This window comes from Nannochloropsis gaditana (assembly GCF_000240725.1).
Source record: "Nannochloropsis gaditana CCMP526 unplaced genomic scaffold scaffold070, whole genome shotgun sequence".
Classification (NCBI taxonomy): Eukaryota; class Eustigmatophyceae; order Eustigmatales; family Monodopsidaceae; genus Microchloropsis; species Microchloropsis gaditana.
In genome coordinates, this window is record NW_005803883.1 from 1 (window position 1) to 22,917 (window position 22,917).

Sequence of the window (22,917 nt, forward strand, 5' to 3'; positions counted from 1 at the left end):
GAAAGAAGCATCCTCAATAAAAACGTTGAGACTCCGGAAAAGAGAAGTCTCTCTCTCCATAGAGACAAGCACATAGAATCGACACATGAAGGCGGTGAGGGTTTTGAGGAAGAGGAGTCAGCTCCTGACGACGAGCCTGATGTCCTGGACTATGACCACATTAAGGAAGAGCGTGAGACAATACCGCCATATTCTCACTTGCAGGGGCCATTCTTACCATCCAGTAGCCCTGTGGATGCCCTAAAGCGCTTTTTGGTCTGGAATCTTGTTGGAAATATTGTTTCCCAAAATTTGGGAGACCACAATGTGATCGAGATCGAGTTCGCGGACGCGAGCCGTCGGCCCATCCGCTTTACGGACCACTACCGCTTCAATATGGGCTCCATGGCCGAGGAGGGGGCAATTTTTGCCAGTGCAACACTGGATGAAATTAACCCGGACAAAGGAGATAAGCAAGTGGAGAACAAGGATGAGGAGCGCAGCACAGTTTTCTTCCGACCCTTCGCCAACTACTCCGCCAAAAATCAATGGCTCTACACGCTACCCAAGAAAGAAGGAGCACTTTGCGTGGCTGTTGGTGCGCGCTGGACAGCTGTGGCCACCACACGACAGTGGGTGCGGCTCTTCACATTTAGCGGGCTACAAGAGGGCGTCCTGGCCATGCCGGGCCCTGTTGTCACCATGGTGGGACAAGGGGAACTTCTTGCCGTGTTTTATCACGGAGGAATTCCTCTCATTAACCATAGCACAGGATCGGCTTCGCAGTCTCTTCACTATCAGCTCCTAGATATACGGCGTACTGTTGTAGTCTCGCAAGGCCCTGTCTGCCTCTCCCCAGACTCCTTGTTAATTTGGGCGGGATTCGACAATTCGGACATGCTTCATATAATGGACTCCGAGGGTTTACTGTCAAGCCTCGTGCGCGGCTTTTCTTGGCATTGGACGCCTATTCTGGAATCAAGTCGTCTGCGCAGGAACAAAATGGACTCGTTTTGGCCCGTAGGTGTCTTTAATGGCAGTCTCATGTGTTCGCTTCTGAGAGGCGGCGAGGAGCATCCCCCAACCAATCCCAAACCTTTGGTATCATCCCTGCCCTTTAAGCCCCCCTTTGTAATGAGCAACAACGATCATGCTCTTCTCAAACTTGAGGAAGTACGCTTTCTGAGCAAAACATTCTTGTGTCAGAAGCAGTATCAGCAGGAAGTCCTGGCCTTCGAAAGCTTGGAGGATCACGACCTGGAGGCCGATATATTGCGCAATCAGGCGTCTTATGACGCCCATCTCGTAAAAATGATCCAGCAGGCGGGTGCGGCTGAAAATGGAGAGCGCATGCTAGAACTAGCCGAGACACTTACCCTTCCCAAGTCCTTGACTCTCGCCGTACGCATTGCTGACCATTACTCGTTGCCCCAGGTGGCCGCTCGTATCAGCGACTTGGTAGCTACCCGCTTTCCTCCGATCGCCGATATCCACCTCTCAAATGAGGAGACTGAGAACCAAGATCCGCGCGGCTTCAAAGATAGCCCCATGTCGTCGCGAACTTCGATGCTGACTAATGAGCACGACTTAAATAATGACGACATCAATCTTCCGGAAAGGGCCGAGAGAACCGACATGTCAGCGGATCATCGAGATCCTTTGTTCTCACCAGCAAGACCACGAGCTTCACAGGTCTCGCGCATCGGAAATTCCTCTACATCTTTTGTGGGGCGTTGTGATGCGGAATCCGGGATCTCGCGGAATCCATTTGCTATGAAAGACGCGGAAGGCAAAAAGCCAGCAGAGAAGCGTTCATGCAGCATTGCTGAATCCTTGGCCCCCTTGATGTCTCCCTCACCGAAGAAGCCTGTTTTATCAAAGTCATCGACTTTTGTCTCAGAAATCCGCAGCAAAAAAAAACATGACCGACGCGCTTAGGAGTTGAAATAAATAAGATGGAAAGCATAGCAGAACATGGCGACGTAGGATGAGATTTGAAAATTTACGTAGGGCGATGGGATAACCAATGCGTGTAAACAGGAAAAAGTCCTCCAACCCCAACATTTGCGATCGCCCGAGAATGATGGACAAAGATGTATGATTGTTTTTATTCGACCTTTAGACAGGTACGCTCGAGACCTCAGCCCTGTATGCTGTAGAAGGAAGGCGGGAAATGAAGTCTACTGCAGTACTGGGAAGTAAGCCCAGCGAACTGCACTTGTAAAGACCCATACCCAGGAAGACGCAATTGAGAGCGACATAAATGAGCTTAGGAAGAATCAAACTGATATGGCCATCAGCCACACTCTCAAATCCTGTGTATGTTGTGATGAACATCCGAACCATCGTAATATGTGAAGTTTACTACCATCGGCGTGTTTTGAAAACAACACCTGCACCCTAATCCTGCTGCACCAGATGCAAAGATTTAGCCGATCATGCACCGAATGAAAAGTGCCATACCCATGATCTCAGGAAAATTATGATCTTTTGCTGAAACGCACCAATCATTCATGCACGCTACCTCCATCTTTTTCAAGACTTACGTTGGTTAACAGCTGCCAATGCCTGAGCTGAATTTAAAAGACTCATTCCTACAACCATGATGGAGATAATACTGACGCTTGACCCTGTCATGTACATCATGAACCCCTGCATTGCCAAAGCCTTCGCCGGTGTCTGCGCAATGTCCATGGCTACCTGAGTAGATTGATCGATTTAAGTGATATGAGTAGAGACTTCGAAGCTCAGTGGTCATGTCCCCCCTCAAAAAGAGTGGGCCCTTTCGTCGATAAATTCTATTCAGAAATATTGAAGCACCACTTGATGGATGTAGGGATCGGCATGTTCGCCACGTACACTTTCGACTGGAGAGAAAGTGCGGGTAGCTGAGAAAGCATTTCATTTCAGGTAATCTGAAAAAGACTACTTACCTTCTGCTTCAGCTGTCGTTCCTTTGTCATCTCCTCGTTTGTTACCTTTCCTGTGCGTGCCTCGTGCACTTGTCTTGATGCTAATCCCTCATGAACCTCATGATAAGACGCTAGAGGTTTCTCGACAGCTTGTGTTAAGCTACTGCTGGAGGCCCCGACGCTGCAAAAATTCCAATCGGTATACATAATATTTACCAAGTCGAGAACTGGTTAAGCTTGCACCTTGAAAGATCACACAAATTTATTCGTTGATGAGTCTTCCATCTTCAGACTACACGAAGTAAGCTCGCGCTTGTCAGCTTTGCGAGCGGCATGTAAAATGTCAGTGGCCATGAGTATCAACATCTTACAGCGCAGAAAAATATATGTCCCTAATGAGATCCGAAGAGTGACCGTTGTGGCCAACTCGTTCTGGGTCCCTCCCTGTCCGTCTGTCGAAATGCGTGTCTCGTCCTCGCCTCCGTCTCGCTCATCCGAGTCTCTCGCCAAACTCTCCCAGCGACCGGCCATGTCCCCTAGACACCCCTCTCACGCATGTCATTACCGGGTAGATAACATTACAGCAGATTCTCGACTCCATATTGTTGTTGTCGATCTCTAGGTTCACGCAGCGGAGATACAGCAGGGTCGAGCAAATCCCGTGACATTATTTTAAAGAGGGCCCACGGGTGAGGTGACTGCTCTCAACCTCGCGTGGGGACCAAAAACTGAACTAAATCTAGTTGTATTTACGTGCTAGGGAATGAACACGCCTCCGATACCTTTTTTAAGACCCACTACGGCGTTGAACGTATCTTCTAGGCCAGTGTCGGGCGCGCATACTGGGAATGTTCGCTCTGCGTCGCCGTCCTCGACACGCAACGCCTCTATCGGAAGCAGATCGAGCAGAAATCAGGCACTTCAGGCCTCTGCGTTTCGTGACGTGTCTCCTTCCCGATCTATCCGCTCCAACCTTTTTGTGGGCTCTAACGTCCGAGTGCTGCACAAGGGCCATCCGCAATTCGGGGTCGTGAAGTTTAAGGGCAACGTCAACTTTGCGGAGGGTGTCTGGGTTGGTATTGCGCTGAAGGAGCCGGTGGGCAATCACGACGGTTATTTGAAGCAAACTCGGTATTTTCAATGTGCACCCAAGCATGGATTATTCGTCCGCGCTGAAAGCTGCGACGTCTTAATGAATCACAAGATCAACGAGTTTATGAGTGCACCTGCTCAATTTAAGTTGCGATCCTCTGCTTCCGATGATACCTTGCAACGGCTCCCAGAGGAAGCCGTTCGCAATCAAAAGCATAAGAAGGATGATTTCAGCGTCAGTTCATCTCGTTACCGTGCGGAAACTCTTTCTACAACGATTAACTTGAGTGCTGCTGCGGCGACTGCTTTCAAAGGGGACTTAGCAAGTAGACCAAGCTCCCCACACAGTGCCTCGAAAAGTAGGAGTACAACAAATTCTCCAGGCCTGCCACCCCCATCATCTTCAAGAATTAGCCACGATCTCTGCCGAGCACGCCAAATCGGCCCTTCGACCACCCAAAGCACAAACGAGCCTACCAGCTTTGAAAATCCTGTCACGACTGATTCACCTGATTTTTATGTATCCAGTGAGAGCTCTTTTTTTGAGGGTCTCATGCAGGTATGAATTTGTGGAAACGGAGAATAAGTTGAGGGAGTAGACTCATGAAAGCGCAAATATAGCGGTGTTCCAGTCGGTCCCAGCGTATCTTCTATATCCATTTTCCCCCCGAAATATACTACGGTGTGAAAATTTTTCGGAAGTATCCTTCCCAAGATTTACCACTCGGCGAGGAATTCATACTTAGTACACTTTCTTTTCACGTTGCATCCAATGGAAACAGACCTTACTGCATTCAGAGGCCTTCAAGGAGAGAGTTATTTCAAAAGTGAAGGAAGAAATCGCTATTGACATAAAGAAAAGGATGGACGAAATCTCAGGCGAGACAGCTGGTTTACAATCATCGTTGTTGCGCGAAGTGAAGGGCATGGCGAATGTTGTCGGTGAAAGTTTTCGACAGATTGAACGCAAGGTATTGCTCCTACTTGTCTTCTGGAAGCGCAACAGATGAGCTAACACATTTTTTCATTTATTTACAATTGTAGATTGCGAAGATAGGCGAAGTGATCGACGCATCGGCAATTGAAGATGGTCGGGAGAAAGAGGCGAGAGAACAGAGAATTGCACTCAATTCTATTTTGGAACTAGCCTTAATGACGAAAGGACAATTGCTCGCGGAAGTGTATCACCACGAACAAGCAATTAAACAATTACGTTTAACGACAAGCTGTATTTGACTTTTGCGATGAGGCGACAATGCATCAAGATTTAATGATAGGGACGGCCGCGAATAGTTGCAAAACAAAACGGTTCAAAACCTTGAGATGACTGCATGCCGATCAATGAGTGGATTTATTGTACGTAGAAAGCACTTTATTTGTCCACCGTTTACTTCTTCGGCACTTCAATCGAGCTAGTGGTTTTATGGCTTTTTTCGTAGTGAGGCGTGCAAATTGCAGCAAGGGCAGAAGAGTAGAAATGGACACTATGGAGGGGGCTCAAAAGCGATGTGGTCAGAGACGTTTTCAATTGAAGGGGTGCCACGAAAAGTCTCTCTTTTGATATTAATCCACCGTTGCTCCTATTGATTGCTGCGGCCTCTAAAGCACTTTCCAGATCTACCCGATCAATGGCGCTCTTCAACCTGTTTTGCAATTTTTCCTTCGGGCATACGTGTGATATACACATATGATTAAGCTAAATATGTATTTGCACCCATTTCCATCCAAGTAAAAGCACTAATGGCACAACTTTTTAACGAAATCAGAGCGTCATATTCGGGAACCGTACGTACATCGACAAGATCCATGTTTCTAGCCTCCTCCACAAGATTCAAGCGTGATGACATAAATAAATGGGGGTTAGTGTCCCATTTACGTTCAATGAAGTCAAATAGCTTCGCCTGTTTGTGTCTTGCGCTTTGTGGCTGCGAAAAGCCGTCTGTGTTACTGCTTGTCCAATTCTCGCAATTAACAATTCTTTTTCGCTTGTTTATGCTGTTCAAAACCGCCGCGATTGCCCTTGACACATCGGGCATATAGCGCAAAAGGCTTCTTTTCCGCTCCTTCACGTCCCTAAGGATTATCCAGGATAGGGCGAAAGGGAAGTAAAACTTTATGCTTTCCCTAAATTTCTTTGACTCGGTAAATCCCGAAGAATCTATGTCTTCGAGAAAGTCCATTACTATTTTAAGATCAAAATTTTTTGACATACCTGGCGGCATTTCGAGTAAGAAGATGCTGCTTGAGCTGTTTGCAGCATCGTTGAAGAGCGCTTTTGACGCTTTTGCGAATCGCCTCGGTATCGTCACCGATATATTCCTTACCCGTACCTTTAAAAGGAATTTTGGTGCTAACAATAGAGACGAAAACTCCAATGCGATCTCTTTTTGGATCGATCTTGTAAGACTGCCAGTTGATGCGTCGATTCGCCACCTGCGTCACAACGTCGTTGCCAGCCTATCAGCAAGAAGATCACAAGAGTCTTTGATTCAGTTCTTCACTCCTGAAATCGCTCAAATTATTTTGAAGAGAGAAGTTCTTCATGCCTTACCTCGAAGAGCAACGGGATGCGATTAGCGAAACGATATACGTTGATGCCATCCTTCAACGCATTTCCACCGAGTGAGACACCTGCCTCGACTACGAAAGGATGTCCTTCGAAAGCCGCTGCCTGTTCACTCACTGTCGCCACATACTGACATATACATAGAAAAGCGGGATCGGTTTGACGCAGGAGTTAATACAAAGTGCGCATCAGGCTTGACAGCATTTTGCTGCCCTGTGACGGTTCCGGCCTTAGTGGTACCTCTGAAGCATTGAGCTCTTTCTCTACTTACATCCGGATGAAGCTCTTTCATTATCCCGAGCCGCAAATTGTATTCGCCGGCAGGACTAAGGCAGCTTCCGTCAGGAAGCTTGAAGATAGAGATCGATTTGAGCATGGAAGTGAGACGAATTGTTTTGTTGGCATCAATATCCTCTGGTACCATATTTTCAGCGAATCCATTTCCGAGCTCTTTTACAATGCGAGCAGCCAAAGGCCGGGTCACACAGGCAAGTTCGGTGCATAAGAAATTTAAAAACGTTTTCGTGCTTGTGCGCTTTATCAGCTGTTGTATGATGAGATGATTGATGGAACTCGGATGGTGCTTAACCTCTTGAGCAGGTGGGGGCATATGCTCAGAGCGGCGAGCGTACTGCGTGATAACCTCTCGGGACGCATTTGATAAAGTGCGAAAGGTGAATTCCATGTGCGCATAGGGCGTGATGATGGCGAGCTGCTGAAAATACGTCATAATATGCGTTTTATATGTGCTCCAGTTGCCTTCAACAACCACGTCGATACGCGTTCCTCGCCATCCCTTAATATTGGCCACTTTTTCATGCAATTTCACAAAGGGCTGGTTTCGATAGATATCAATGTCCAGAACACAGTGGGATATGTACGCGGCGGGATGATTTTCTTCAAGTGAATGCGCGCTCCGTACCTCTATTGGCAAACCAGTACTTTTTTTGGACCATATCAATGCCATCTTGGAACCAAGTCCGAATTTCCCTCTAGTTTGACGCACGCCATATTTGCTACTAGAAAGCACACGTCCCAACATATCCGGAATTTTCTCGTGAGCCATTCCACATCCATTATCCTCGCATGTGACTCGATAATAGTTGCGAGCGCCGCGGTCACCTTTTTTTTTATTCGACAAGGCCGCTGAATTCTGTCCCATTTGCTTTTCAAGAGCATCAGAGTGGAGTTCTTTCATGTTTTCTGCGAGCACTTCTTGAATCTCACCGCCGCTTCTCCTTTTTCCTGTTGCCTTATGAAAGAGTCCCAAATCCACACGTTCACGGCTCTCCATACCCCGCAGTTCATTGAGCTCGTCTTCCGTAATCTCCTCGATGACGACTGATACATGAGGAAGTACTTGAATTGATTCAGCTGCGTCCAGCGCGTTCTCCACTAACTCTCGAACAGTAGTATACAGTGATCGTCCAGGCTGTGTGATTTAGTTTGAGGGAGGAAAAGGTAATACAGCGTTCAATCGCGGACAGGTAGTCCATGTCATCTTGTACAGAAATAAACTAAAGCTATACAAACAATGAAACCACATCCTTCTTGCACTTCTCGTTCACGACGAACGTCTGGCTGAAATGCGCTCACAGTATTTTTCAGTGTGCTTCTTCTAAAAATCTTAAGAATTGTCGCATGGCCAAACTTATTCCGGTGGACGTGTCAAATTATAAAAACAGATACATTCATGAGAGCGAAATTGTCCACGCCAATCAAGCGGCATATGCCCGTAGCCTTGAAACAACTTACATTGTCAAAACCACAGATGGATTGATGCTCACTGAAAAACTCAGCAGGCGTTTTGCTTTCAACAACCTCGATTCTGTTTTTCCGTGCCATAACCTCGTCTACCCTTATGTTCGGGAAAGGCCTTGAAGATCGAACACCAAACGAATAATAGACCTTGTTCTACCTGTTGACGTATGTATGGGTCAAGCTTGTTGGTAATCGGGAGGTTTTTTTTCTACGTCGCTGTGTCCAATGCTATGCTTTTATGACTTACTTTCATTGGATATGGTGCAATCTTGATTGTGCATCGAAACAATCCTAAGACGATCACTCATACCAGGCGGATTGAACAAGCTTGTCATTTCCTCTTCTTCATCCCCGCGCCAAGGCTTGTGAGCGAGTAGGCGGCGGCGGCGAGATTGGGACAATACGCGTCGTCGAGATTCACGCCCCATGTTCTTGGCCTCCTCAACACTTGCCAGGCATCATTCGCCGGACAGGGCAAGACTACAAGTAGCCATCAAGGTTGTTTCTTATTATTCTTCATCTTCGTTTTTTTAAATGATGACGAAGTATGCTCTACCATGGGCGCGGCTCTGTTTCCTTCCCCCCAAAGAAGCTTTTTGAGACCGGCCACGCACGCTCTAGCTAATCAAGGCTCTAAGGGGAAAAAGTCGCACGCTTTCGGGAAAAACTCACAATTATTCTATCCACTTCTCAAATTTGTCGTAGGCATAATCGCTGAGTATGTTTCGCGGTCAAGGCGGCGTCGTGGGCCTCTTGCGATTTAGTTGTGCAGCTCCAATGCGCTCTCCTGTCTGTGGTCTCACATGGATCAGACCCACAGCAACTTTGTCCAGTCATGAACAAAGTCGCCTTTGCTTTGTATCGGCTAGTCCTCAGCGGTATTTGGCGTTCAAAACACACATTCATGCAGATTTTGGTGGCCCGCACGCGAGGATACGGCGGGCCGATCGTCTAGATGCTCTGGACGATTTTTACGTCACAAGGAGAGCCCCTAATCTTTCACTAGGCCTTTTTCACATCAGTCATCGCCTTGCAGGCTCCAATACGCGGTTGGGCAGTGGCACTAGCTGTGGCGAAAGGAGCAGCAGCACCACCTGCAATGGTCGTGATATTGAGAGCAAGGGCAATTTAAGGAGCCAAGGCGAAGGGGGTGCCGCACCTGCTGGAATGGGAACGGAAAGTTCCAGGCCTCAAGAAGATGTCAATAAAATGGGAAAGCTGCGTTTGATGGTTAAGCGATATGGAGCAGTCGCCGTGATAACATATCTTGGCGTGTATGTCGTGACACTTAGTGCACTCTTTGCAGCGGTAGAGTCAGGTCTTACCCCTTTCGACTACGGTTTGGACTCGAACTGGCTGGTGGAGAAAGCCACGCACCTCCTAGAGAATTATTCTTGGAGTGAGCCGCTTGTTGAAACCATACAAACTAACCCGCATGCGGGTAACTTTGCCGTAGCTTGGGTCCTTACGAAATTTACTGAACCTCTACGCATGATTCTGACGATTGCTGTGGTGCCTCGGATAGCACGGGTTTTGGGAAGAGCTCCTTCATAGGTACACTAGGATCTTGTTCCATCTGAAGGAAGCTAGAAGTGGATTTCGAAGAAGGTCGCGGCCTTCAGCTCCGAATATTTCGACGGGGAGATCCTGTATTTTTGGTAACGGAAGCTTCGGAGGGCCAATTTCTCCCGAAGTATTTTAGAAACGATTTGACTAAAGGAAGAGAACCTCTTACGTGTGTTATTAGGTACGCTACATGGGCAAGTGTCACGATTTTTCTTTTTTGCTCACACATCACCTTTCTGCGCTTCAGATCTTTCTAGCCCCTTCATATCTTTGACTGGAAAAGATAAACCCAGTTTTCCTAGCCGTTCAGTAACAGCGGCCACAGAGCGTCGTTGCATCTTTTGCTCATGTTTAGCAATTTTCTGAAGCTTTCTGATGTAGTCAGCGCGCTTTTTTCACACACAGAAGCACGGAAAGGCGCGATATAGGAAAAGCAGATGAGATGAATATTTATCCCTTGTCGGCTCTCCTACATATCTCCCTCTGCCCGTCTCTCATCAAATCTTACCCGAACGACACGTAAGCGCTCACGCTGTCTTTTTTTGCGTCGAGATCCCCGTGTACCCGGTGCGAAGGGAACAGCATCCGCTGCCTCTTTGAGCAGCTCCTCAGCATTTTCTGCGATAAGCGGTCGCAGTTCCTGAGTACGGGAATTTCTGATTTAGTTGACGTCACAAGATCCTTTCTGTATGACACCCTCTGTCCCATACAGCACATACATTGGCGTCAAGGGAAGCTTCAAATTCTTGTAAAACGACGGATAGCGGCTTGTTCGAGGCTATCTTGCCTCCATCTGCACATAGATGAAGTAAAGCAGTTCATTGAGAATTCAAATAATTCGCATTGAAGCAGCAAAGACCGTTATCAGACATATACCTTTTTTTTGTGTTGAAAATGTCATTGATCGGCGGCTTTCTTTTATTTGAATCGTCTGATTGGCAGCAAAGACGATAAGACCTGCTGTGGCAGCTTGTACTGAAGATAAGGTCGGCTCGTTGATCGCCCCAGCAGTCCCCTTCAAAAGAAGACCACTCTTATAAACAAAGCGCTTAAACATGCCTGTTCCGTAAGAGATGATTGCGTGCGAGCATAGGTGTTATGATGGTGTTAAAACTTCAGGCTCAAGATGGTATACCGGGCGATGCTCGGGCTTACAACTTGTTAGTTAGAGATTGACAATTGGAGACTGTTGTAGACATGGCACGCGGTTCAAATAAGATCTGTCCATGCGAATTGAAGAGTCCACAGATTCGATTCTGATCGTCCGTAAAATTGGGAGCATGCTTAGGGAGGAAGTGGACGCTCTCGCAGGGGGGTCACTCGCCAGACGTGGGAGGTGTACTTCCCCCCCGTGGACTAGGCGGAGTTGACCCTCTTTCGCGTCAACTCAAGATGCAAACAGCACACCAGGCGGCTGTCATTGCAATGTTTTGGGGGCCTGACGTCTACTTTAAGAAACTACATGTTGAGTAATCCTGTCAATCAATCAGTCTTGTGCGGTCCATCTTTCTCACGGTCTCACACACCTAGAGCTCATGAAAATCATACAGGGCATTTGAAAAACGCGAGACAAGATCATGTCTAGATTACCTGCATCCCCGTTTGTTACCAGCATACTGGCGGGAAGGTGGGTGTGGCCGGGATATTTCCGGACGCATAGTTGGACATTTTACCCCTGAAATTCACATCAGGCAATTGACGCTACAACAGCTAAAGATCCCGCCTGTCCGCTCTATGCATTCCAGAGTTGCGTTGGTGACAGGTGGCGGTTCTGGCATTGGGTTTGAGGTAGCGCGCCAGCTAGGTCTACACGGGGCGAAGGTAAGACGTGCGAGGTATCATCGTCAGAAGTTTCAAACCAGAAGACTATCGGCTGCGGCCTGCGACGGTCGCAGAGATTCACCACATGAGCATGACACTTACTTTATACGCTATACGTAGATTATCATTATGGGTCGACGAAAATCCTTTCTGGAGAAGGCTGTAGGTTTGTTGGCACAGGAAGCCGTACAAGCGACATGTACGTATCGTAGGTCCGAAGAGAATTTCCTAAAGAGTCGGTGGTGTTTTACCATTCCCAGGTTCCTCAAAACAGGGGTACAAGGTGATGTACGACAATCAGAAGATGCGGACAAAGCTGTGGAAAAAGCAGTCCACGATTTTGGGTGAGTGGCAAATTAAAAGGTCCTTTGGATGAGACTTCTCAGAAGATGCCTGGCTGCCTTCCCCAACCTCATGCTCGAATGTCGCTTTATTTATTGCACAGCTCTCTGTCTATTCTCGTGAATGCAGCTGCCGGAAATTTTTTGGTAGCAGGCGAAGATTTAAGCACAAAAGGATTTAGGGTGAGCGGTCATTTTCTTTCCTGCACATGTATATGTATATAGATATATAGGTGTCCTTATCAAACCGATGGCAGCTTCAGAAATTTTACCGATCTTGGCACGCCTAGGATGACGTTTCACTTATTTAGAGGAGCGATGTAGAGGCTTTTGTGCAACAGAGGCTGAACTCAAGCTTTCTTTCCACCCCACATGGATGGTTTCGCGTAGACCGTCATGGAAATCGATACCGTAGGGTCTTTCAACATGAGTCGCGCCGCTTTTAAAGCGCTAAAAGTAGCACCAGAGGGTGGGTTGATCATTAACATTAGTGCCACATTGCACTACGGCGCGACATGGTACCAAACGCACGCTTCAGCAGCCAAAGCTGCAGTGGACAGCCTGACACGGTCACTGGGGCTGGAGTGGGGCAGCTTTGGGATTCGTGTCGTAGGTATTGCGCCGGGACCCATTGCCGACACACCCGGCATGGCTAAGTTGGCGCCTACTGACGATTCTTCGGCCGTGGACGAGCTGGTGGCTGAGATGATCCCGCTGGGCCGCATGGGAACGAAGACTGACATCGCGCTAGCTGCTGTCTTTTTGTGCTCGTCCGCCGGCGGCTTTATAACGGGCGAGACTCTGGTGGTAGACGGTGGACATTGGCTGTTCAAGCCCCAGATGTTGCCACGGGAATTGGTCTCTGACATGTCCCGACGGGTCGAAAGCAAAAGTCGGGCAATGACCCCATCTAGTGGGCTGAGCGCCAACGCCGAGACCATAAGCCGACCGTCGAGTCGACTGTGAATTTGAGCGAGTCATACAGATTTACTAGCAAGTCGAAGGATTAAATGAGATGAGAGAAGGTATTGGAAGACATGATGAAAGGACTTTCGGGAGGCACCATGAGCTGGGCTAAAATTACTGGACGGTGGATCACGCACAGAACACCTACAACTGTATTCCCACACAATTCGTGCCCTTATAACTCGGCCTTGAATTCTTTTTGTTCTGGCTGACCCGTATCACCCAAGCATGCACCCCTATATGATGTGAAATTTTCCGCCTGGTCATCCCAGGCAGCTCCTCCATGGCGTTCCAATTTGTGGTGGTCTTGCCATCCATGGACACACGCGAAAGTGGTGGCGCTTTATCACGCAAGACAAATTCAAACGCGCTCTTCTCTGTCATATACTCAAATCAATACTTCGTGCACACTCCCCAGGCCTCAGGCACTACGGTCTTGACGTTGGTAACTTTATCCACAAGCACATCCAACACTACATCTTTGTTGTGTTTGAAGTCCGCGCTTGTGGAGTTCAGTGGACATGTGTGATGCATATATATGAGAATTGGAAAGCGACATGCACAGAGGCCTATGCATGGAGTGAACCACATTTTGTGCTATGGTGCTAGATATGGTATGTGGAGGAAGCCCACCGCTTGCATACCTGAGCTTGGCAAGTTCGGCCTCTGTTTGTCTGTCTAGGTCTGCCGTCTGTGAGCCGCTGCTTCCATATTTCTACCAACATTCAAGAAAAAGTTAAATTGATTACAAAGCATAGAAATGGAGCGCGGAAAATCCTTACACATTGAAAGGTGATAGAGCGCTGCCGAAGAATTTCAAACTAACATCCCCGTGCATGTAGAATTAACATTTGCTTTCGGTCTTTCGGTTCAAGATCAAGCGCAACATCTTACCGTTTTCACAAAATCTTGAAACTGTTTTTCTTTGTCGTCCCGGTAGCCTTCAATGACCCGGCGCGCTTCCACCGTGGCCTCCTTGAGTCGCTGGCCCCGTGCTGTGTACGAGTGTCCGGGAGAGCAAAAAGGTGTAGATTCAGCTATATAGCTGAATAAATAAATTAGTGTAGCGATTTGGGCTAAATTGTATCGGAATCATAATTCAAATCATGACCTAAGAAGGCCGAAATGGAAAAGTAATGAACAGAGGGTCGGACACGAGGGAGCATTTTTCACGTATACAGCTCTAGAATTCTGTCATGCCATGTCGGTAAATGCTCTCAAATACATGCATCTCTGCCTCTACACCTCAGTATTAAGTTTGCGCATGATATGTTTTCACTGACTGGATGCAAGTCAACGATTGGCGGGCATGTCATGTCACTATCTGAATTATTACCTGCCCGCGCCTCTTGGACGATCTGAGCAGCCTTCTGCTCAGCAGCTCTCAGCTCTGCCATGCCACCGGACGCCATAGCAATAGAAAAATTGAATTAAGATCTCAAAACTGTTTGTTTGATGGGGCAATGCAAATATGCAGTCGTTATTATTTCTTCATAGAAGACAAAGGTTATGATTTATGCCATCCTGAGAGTTGTGGGAGCTCTCAGGCGCCCAAAAAAAAGTGAGGGATCCGGGAAGTTATCCGTTCAAACATTTTGTACAATTGCACTGATATGGTGTATGCAGCAGGCTGGCCCTTTCTGGTGTGCTGAAGCCGGGGGGCAGGCTCCGAGGCCGGAAGTGGAATCTCAAGCTGGGAGGGGAGGAGAGGCGGCGTCTCGAGGAGGGCGACGCCGTTCCGGCCTCCCAGGAGAGAGGATCGAGACTCTGGCCTCCATTTCACCACATTGATCCACAAACTCTTGACATTAAACAGGGTATCTTTATAGACCGCCATCTGAAAGTCCGAGCGGTCTTTTCCAGCTGCCCAACACCTCTTGCCGTCTATTTACAAGTAGCTATTGCCACATCGGAGACGCCCATGTCGACGGCATTCACGACGAGCAACCATAGTGCTTTCAATGACATGCCACCACCGCAGCCATCATCGTCCCGCACATCAAAGCAGCTTGATAAGTATAGCAGTGATGTTCCTGTAACTTCCGCCGGAGTCAGGCTGTCGTTCGAGTGCGAATACGACGCGGAATTGGCGCCCTCGCGCCCTCGTAACTACATAGAGCAACCCCTGAACCAGCTTTCACAGGCCCAGAATCCAGTAGCTAGCACCGATGGCGAGAACTCCAACGCCATTGACGAACTTGGGTGGGCAGAGAATATCGATGAAGAGATACGGAGGCGGAGAGAGGAACTGGAGCGAGTACGCGATGAGAGTCGAGCATCCGTTTTCTTGCTCGAAGACAAGGCCAAGGGCGGCCTGAGTCCCGCATTCAGTCCCGCAGTGCATGAGTTTGTCTCTCTTGTCATGGCGGGCTCAGCGCCGTCTTCTGCTTTCTCCTCAACTTACCCGGTCGCCCATAAAGAGGGCATGCTCGAAACTCCTAATGGGGACTACCTGCAGACCCCATCCCATTCCATTTTTTCTTCTCGCGCAAAAGGCGCCCTAGGCTTTATCAAAGATGAAGCTCTTCGATTGAGAGGTAAGAAAAATTGAAAATTGTCGTTGCACGTTGAAGGACGTGATGGGGAGTGATGGGGGGAGCTTCTCTCTCGCCATATTCGGGCCGACCCCTCGATGAGGACGTACCAGTTCCTTTTCATGTGGGTCTTTTTCACTCCTTTTCATTTCGTCATACCTGCTCATAAATTTTGTATCGAATGACAGCCGATTTGGAGCAGCAAGCAGGCCTTCTTGCGAGCGAAAGGCAGCGTAGTGAACAGCTGCAAGAAGAGATGGCGGAGTTGACGAGACAGCGAAAGAGTCTGTCGCAGGAGTTGGAGCTTCGTGAACTGAAAATTGTAAATTATGAAGATTCTTTAGGGGAGCTGCAGACGATGGTGGCGAATGAGCGCGAAGCGAACCAGCATCGCGAGGAAAATTTACAGGTAGATTTAGGGTGCGCGTGTGAGAAACGACTGTCCGATACTCGCTGTAGCTCTGTGGTCTGGTGACGTTTTTGTGGGCTTCTAATAATATTAAAATCATTGGTTACAGGCACACATAGAAGAGCTACAGCTTGCTTTGGAACGTCACACGCAGCGGGACCATGAATTGCAAGAGTTCCACGACCATACTGGACAGAGACGATTTGCAAGAACAGAAGAGCAGGAGGTCCTTATATGTGAGTTACAGAAATCTGTTATCGAGCTGCAGTATCGCTTGGAAGGAGCGGAAAATGGTCAGACATCAGTAAAATACCTTGAGGAGGAGCTGAAAGTCAAAAATTCTCGGATACAGGAGCTTGAAAAGTATATATCGGATTATAAAAAGGCCGCTCCTTCTAACAACGCTTTGTTTGAGGAGGCAACGCTGCAGGAAAAGGCGACGGAGTCCGTCGAAATGGAAAGTCAAACGCTTCGAAGCCAACTAGATGAAGAATCACTGAAGGCAGGAACTTTGATTTATGGAACTTCTGTGACTTCATCGTCTTCGCGGCGGCATTCATCGGATGTTGGTGCTCTTGTGCATGCCTTGGATGCCTCGGAAGCCGCAAAAAAATCTTTGGAAGCACGGATCTTGCAGGAGCAACAGTCAGCAGAGCAGCTTAGGGCGGAATTGCAGCAATTTCGATTAAAATGGGATGATGCCTTACGCAATGCGGTACATGAAGAGGAGACTACAGCGCGATCTTTGCGGAAACAAATCGAAGAACAGGAAGAGGTTGTCAAAATCCTCCGTCATAATCTATCCAATGTAGAACGGGCGCGCGACGAAATGGGAGTGAGGGCGGATGAAGCGGGCAGACAGGGCACGCGCGAGGAGCTCTCACAGGAAGAGAAAGAGGAGATACAATCCCTCCGGGATGAGATCGAGGTTTATAAAGCGGAATTGGTTTCTTTCCGAAGGGAGCAACTTGAAAAGGAAAGAACAACGGCTATGAATGTAGCGGTATCCGAGCACCATTCATCAACGCATGAAGCTGACATGGAGCTGCCTGAACAGCCCGCGGACTCAACCATACAGAGACTGGAGGACGTGAATAGACTTCTATCAGAGCGCGTTAGGACTCTGGAAGAGGCGCTGAGCCAGGTTGGCGAGGTAATGGTAGTTGACTGATGTGGCTGTGAGTGACTGGTTTTCCCCTTGTGTAACATCACATGATTTTGTCAATTTTCCATTCCGGAGTACAGATGGAGATTGAAAAACGGGAGCTGATGCGCTGCGTGGATGCTCTAAAAGATGCTCTAGAACAGGAGCGGGAGGGTCATCAACAGCATTTCGAAAAAACGGTATGGCGGCGAAATTAGTATGTGAACGGATTCCTATAACGGATTCCTACACAAATCAATCTAGTCTTTCTCCCTTTCTATCTATATTTTGGGTGTAATTTGTGTTATAGTCTTGGATGTAATTTGTGTTATAGTCTTTTGCTAAAGCCAGTCATATCCTCGCGCGTGCAGGTCACTACCCTTAACGAGGAGATAAGTCGAATCGCCGCAGAAATGCATCAAATGGAAAAAGCGAAGCAAAGAGTTGAAAAAGACCAGCAAAACATTTCCATGTTTGTGCTTCGGAGAATGTTGATGAATATTCGCACAAAACACATGCTCAAAAACTCGCGGCGAGCATTTTATCGATGGGTAGCATCCACTAGCAGCATGCAGCTGGAGCAGCTACAGACAATTCGAGAAAGCGGAAGTCAACGCTTGGAGGGCGCTCAGGGCGAAGAAGTGAGGCAGCTTGAGGCTGAAAACCGTGCCTTACTTGAAGAGTTAAAGACGAAATCAGCAATCCTTGATGAAAGGGTGTTTTCGATTCAAGATGGGAAAGACCGGGAAAAGCGCTGGCGTTCGGAAGGAATTAGCTCCTTCGCTTTCAAAATCATTTTTGCAGTCCTTCTCTTTCTAGCCCTGGAGCGGGGCTTTGTATTGCATGACGGAAGGTATGATTTGTACTACTTAGATTCCCCACGCGTTACCATGTGAAATGCCAGAAATGAAAAATAGTCTGCAAATGATATTCTTTTGGCAAGAGTGCGGGTATTTTTTCATTTCTTTTGGCATGTCTTTTCATGATATATTCAGGCATTAAATTCCTTCTCTAGAAGACAAGACTTACTTCACCGTCCACCCCATTCACGCTTCTGGAAGAGATGCTGAATGTTGTTGTCCCAATTTTCTTCCCCGTGCCCTTCATGATTTGAACATAAGACGATCTTTCGCTCAGTCTTCAACAGATAAGTCATCCCTGCAAAACACGTGCAACACGATATACTGGCATTTACCATGTCGACGCTCGACAGGAAAAGCTAAGAGCGTGCACACATCTCATGTCGCATTCTCCTTCCTGTCGCACCGACGGCGCGTTATTCAAGGTGTTTTTGTTGCTCTTTCCAATGGATGTGAAGGCATGTAAAGGCCGAGTCGGATCGTGCGACTTTGTACAAGTGGAGACTCACCTACGCTCACTCTTCGAAAATGATGTAAAAAGTGTGGATTGTCTCCTGACTAAGGCAAAGAATTAATTATTGAAAGTATTTTTTCCTGAAGTTACATTGTCCCTTTTCGCAACTTTAGAGGGCATTCGGGACACCATTTGCTTTGCGCTCGCGCGAAGCGTAACGGAACAGAGGTTCCATGCCCAAACGGGGTTTCCTGTAATTTTCCTGATGAGCAACGGGCACACGCTCGGCCGACAGATGCTTTTTTTGTTTTATTTACAGTTATTATTTTTGGTACGTCTGCTTGAAAGCCTTGAGGTTGTCTCTATCTCGGTGCCTGACATTACGGCTTCGTCTTCTCCTATCCTTTCTCCACTCATCGAAGGCAGGGCGGATAACAATGCAAAAAATGGCTCGCAATATGTTTAAGGTCTAATGTATTTCTTTGTATGTTTTTTACGAGGCCCTTACGTGAGGATGGCTAGTAAGTCTGATTCACTGTACAGAAAAAAGGCGTAGGTATTTCTGGGTAATACGACGGCAGATGAACGCCGACAGCTGCCCGTCGGTCTCACGCCGCATTCCGTCACCATCGGTGCATTTCGGCGTTTACGTCACTAAAGTTGTTGTTCTGCTGAGTATGTTCAAATTATGTGATGCACGGATAGAAATCAATGCCAACAGGCTGATTTTCCCGGCCATGCTCCTACCTTCTGCTGGTGCTTCGACGTAGCTGGGTCTTACAACCATCCTCAAGTTCCCCACTATTTCTAGTAGTACGTATTGATTTCCGTGAGGCGCATTCTTACGCATTATATGGTGCCACACGGCGAGCGGGAACATTCCGCGGTAACGAAGTCGCAAGAAATGTAATCAACATCAGAACATGCAGCAATGATCCACTTCCCTTTTTGTGTATCAAGGAAAATAAGAGCTTCCGCTTTTTTTGAAACCATAAAAAGGTGTGTTATCGGGAGTCATGCCCTTTCTTCACATCGCCTTCTCCTTTTTCTTACATGCATAGGACTATAGATCTGGTGTTATCTTCTGACCCTTTTCTCCTAAGGTGACAAGCTAATACTTGCTCCATCATGAAGAATACTCGATCGCTCGCTTTTGGGGCAGTATTGCTGGTTTTAGTGGCAGCTGCGGAGGAGGGCTTCATGGATAAAGCAGCAGACAAGATCAAACACGTCGTAGGGTTAGAGACGGCGGAGGAGGCTCCGAAGTACGAAGCATACGAAAAAGGTCGAGGTACAGTGAAGCATGGCGAAGACGTCATGGAGCGTGCGAAAGAGAAAATTGGAAACATCTTTCACCATCATGCGAAGGAGCCAGCAGATCTTATCATGCAAGAAGCAAAGTACCAAGCGAATGAGCAAGCAAATGCAGTGAAGGCTCATGGGCATGGAATATACGATACTGTTAAAGAAACAGTGACCGCACCCTTCCACTCAGCGAAAGAAAAAAGTCAGGAAATGGCGGAGTCCGCCCATGAAAGGGCAGAAGCGGGTGTGGGGTGTGCAAATGAGGCGATGAAGGAAGCGCGCCGACAAGGCATGCAGGGCTATGAAACGACAAAGGGTAAAACAGAAGAGACAATTCAGAAGGGTCAAAGCAAGATCCGGCAGATGAAGGACAATGTTGCAAATATGCTGCAGCAGGGGAAAGAGAAAGTGGACGAAAACATTGAAGCTGTCAAAGGGGTGACTGGGGAAAAAATTGAGCATGCAAAAGAGTATGCCCACGAAGTAAAACAGAAAGGAGAAGAAGGTGCTGCATTTAAAAATGGCATCAAAGATGAGACGATGGGATCTGGTGAAACCCTGGTGGGGACTGCTACACGTAAAATGAAGGAAGTTTTCGGCGGAGAGCACGTAAACCGGAAAGGCCAGAATGCGATGGATACAGTGGAAGAAAAGTCAAGGGAAGCCATGGACAGAGCCAAGGTAAGGGATTTGACAGATGTTGAAGCAGTTCTGTTTCTCATTTCTTGCTTTTAGATGACATCGTTGTGGGATGTTATAATTTTTTTTTTCTATTTTCAAATGGAAAGAAGCGGTATGCTCTCGACATATAAATATGATACACACAACAGGAAGGAGTTGAGGAGCTCTGAACCAAATTTCAGTCTACATCATAATCCAGTATCATTGCGGCAATCTTGGACCAGCTGAGCTGAAAGACCGCCTTAGTGTGGAAATGGCATCGATGGAAGAGAAATATGATAAGACAAACAAAGACTATGCGGTGAAATGCTTGACATTGTAAAAAAGCTCCAAAGAAGCCTTCCATCGAATTGCTTGGCAAAGTCGTCAATCTTTTTAAATCCGTTTTACGATCATCCCTAATTTTATGCATGGAGCTCTCTGCACACTACATAACAGGCAACAGAAGAAATACACAATAGAGCTGCGTGCATTAGCCTCCGAAAAGAAGCTGGGATTCTTCCAGATACCGCCATACCACAGCAAACAACATTCCTTGAAGAGCGTTTGCAGCCAACCTGAGTGAGGGAGGGGGAGAAATGCCCTTTAAGCCACCTGTACTTCCGCAGCCCTTCTGATGTTAAGTGTACCCCAAAAGCCCGCCGACATCAAGTCCCAACCCGCGAAAAACCTTGTTTGCAAGCCTCGAGCAAATAAACCCTGAATGCCATCCTCATCCAGTATGTGACGTAGAGCTTGCCGGTATGTAATTGATGATTCTGACGTCTGTTTGGTAGTTTTGATAACGCGGAAGCAATTCGAGCACACGTCCGATGTTGTGGAAGAGCATAAACCTAGACACACACAGTGCATGAATCAAATGTAAGCACAAATTGAATTTGCTCCAATCGACGGCTTGTAGTATTAACCCGAAAGCTTTTTCTTTGGCACACCACAAAATTACCTAAGAAGGCATTTCTACCCAGACGCGGAAAAATTTCACCTGAAGGTGGTACGGGGATAATCGACGATAAATAATTGAAGGTTAGAAAGTACGGCCAGTGTCCCGCAGCCGTGGCAACTGCTTGAATAACAGCTCCTTGATAAAGTGAAGGAATTCCCTCTCTTCTTAGCCGCGCTGCGAGCTGCGGCAAAGCTTTTGAGCCTTGGACCTGTGTATGCGTTAGTGAGTGAGCTCTTTGAAGAGATTTTACACCGCTATTCAATCAATTCATGCGTCCCAGCCGTAGTTCAGGTCCGTATCACATAACGAATAATACCTGCAATGTTGTCTTTACCACGTCCAAAGGTGTCAATACCAATCGCCAGGTACCCGCCGCGATGCTTCCAAAAGCGGACTTTAGAGGTAAAGGTAGGCCGCGCGTTGATTCAAACGAATCGAGAGCAGCAATCATAAACGCATTAGCAGCAACATCAGCGAATCGGGAAAGTGGAAGTTGGAAAAGGGCGACGGGCAAGCCTTGATAAAAGCGAGTTATGCCGCCCTCCTTGTAAAGTTGCTGAACAGTGGCTGCAAACGGCAACCCATATCTGTATTGGTATTGCATGGTGGTGCGAAGCCACATCAACGTAATAAGTTGGACTAAAGACGCGACCGCACCCGAAAGCCCCCCTCCAAGCGCTTTTTTTTCCAGCTTTCTGCAAGATCCCAGCTACATCGATTTCTGTTATGAGACTAGAATCTACCGCATTAGCTGGCGGTAGCCACAGGTCGCAGAGACACGCATCCACAATGTAGAAAGCCATGAGTGCGAAGAGAATAAAAGAACTTGGAGATAAAATGTCTGGTTTGAAAGCTGTAATAGAGTCAAGAGGAGAAGTTGATTTGCTTGACGGATCGAGGGATGAAGCAAAGTCGGCCCCCCCCTCCGCGGATTTGTGATGCTGGTTTCGGATACAAAGCTGTTGGGGTTGCGTATGCGCATGCTCAGTCTCGTTCCCCCCTCCCTTTCGACCTTGATTCTTCGCTGGATTTCTGCGACAACACGCCATCGTGGAACACGGGAGCTGAGTAGGCAATTTATTGTGGAAAAAGATCTTCGCGACCAGCCCGTCGCCTTCCACAAGCAAAAGCATGAACAAAAATTCCATGAGTCTCCTTGCCAAAGGCATTATTAAAGTACTGTGTTGTCAATGATGTGGGATTCGGGGATTCATGTCAGCCCGTTCTACAGGCCTGAAGTGAACTAGCTAAAGGTTAGGGAAGGCTCTTTTTGTTTTGTTGCTTGACGTTTTTCCTCCTTTACAGCAATTCTTTCACGAAATCAGGATACTAAATAATCGATGACCTATCGTTTTTTCATCTTGGAAACGCACTCCTCATCAGCTTGCGGCCGCACATCGTCCGCGCTTCCCTTGCACTTCAGCGATGAGAGCGAGCAGCCTCTGGCAGCACTCTGTCAGGGGGGTGGTTGCACGTGTCTTCCCTGATCATTCCCGGATAACTGGTCAAGGTCACGCATATTCTGTGTTACGAAACCTTTCACTGCAGGGCATGATTACATCGGGACGGCTTGATTTTGTTGT

At 47.6% G+C, this 22,917-nt stretch overlaps 4 protein-coding genes across 4 annotated transcripts; 3 read left to right on the plus strand and 1 right to left on the minus strand.

Annotated features, from left to right (window-relative positions):
* Window positions 1-423: 423 nt before the first annotated feature.
* On the plus strand, window positions 424-1,006 carry NGA_2047110 (wd repeat and hmg-box dna-binding protein 1; the record flags this gene model as incomplete). The annotated part of the gene is made up of 1 exon (XM_005855942.1): window positions 424-1,006. A coding segment is annotated over one exon (583 nt), but the record flags the coding sequence as incomplete, so codon positions are not given.
* Window position 1,007: 1 nt separating this feature from the next.
* Window positions 1,008-2,294, plus strand: NGA_2078110 (uncharacterized protein; the record flags this gene model as incomplete). Its single annotated transcript, XM_005855943.1, has 1 exon — window positions 1,008-2,294. A coding segment is annotated over one exon (910 nt), but the record flags the coding sequence as incomplete, so codon positions are not given.
* A 6,719-nt stretch (window positions 2,295-9,013) lies between these two features.
* Window positions 9,014-10,053, plus strand: NGA_2087510 (uncharacterized protein). Its single transcript, XM_005855945.1, has one exon. It carries the CDS (start codon window positions 9,031-9,033, stop codon window positions 9,862-9,864), a length of 834 nt encoding a protein of 277 aa, XP_005856007.1. The 5' UTR covers window positions 9,014-9,030; the 3' UTR covers window positions 9,865-10,053.
* A 10,485-nt stretch (window positions 10,054-20,538) lies between these two features.
* On the minus strand, window positions 20,539-21,291 carry NGA_2080410 (mitochondrial carrier domain-containing protein). Its single transcript, XM_005855944.1, has one exon. It carries the CDS (start codon window positions 21,241-21,243, stop codon window positions 20,977-20,979), a length of 267 nt encoding a protein of 88 aa, XP_005856006.1. The 5' UTR covers window positions 21,244-21,291; the 3' UTR covers window positions 20,539-20,976.
* Between the last annotated feature and the right edge of the window lie 1,626 nt (window positions 21,292-22,917).

Excerpts from the sequence above, each read along its gene's own strand:
- NGA_2087510 (XM_005855945.1), top strand. The coding sequence starts at position 9,031 with ATGTTTCGCGGTCAAGGCGGCGTCGTGGGCCTCTTGCGATTTAGTTGT.
- NGA_2080410 (XM_005855944.1), bottom strand. The coding sequence starts at position 21,243 with ATGCACTGTGTGTGTCTAGGTTTATGCTCTTCCACAACATCGGACGTG.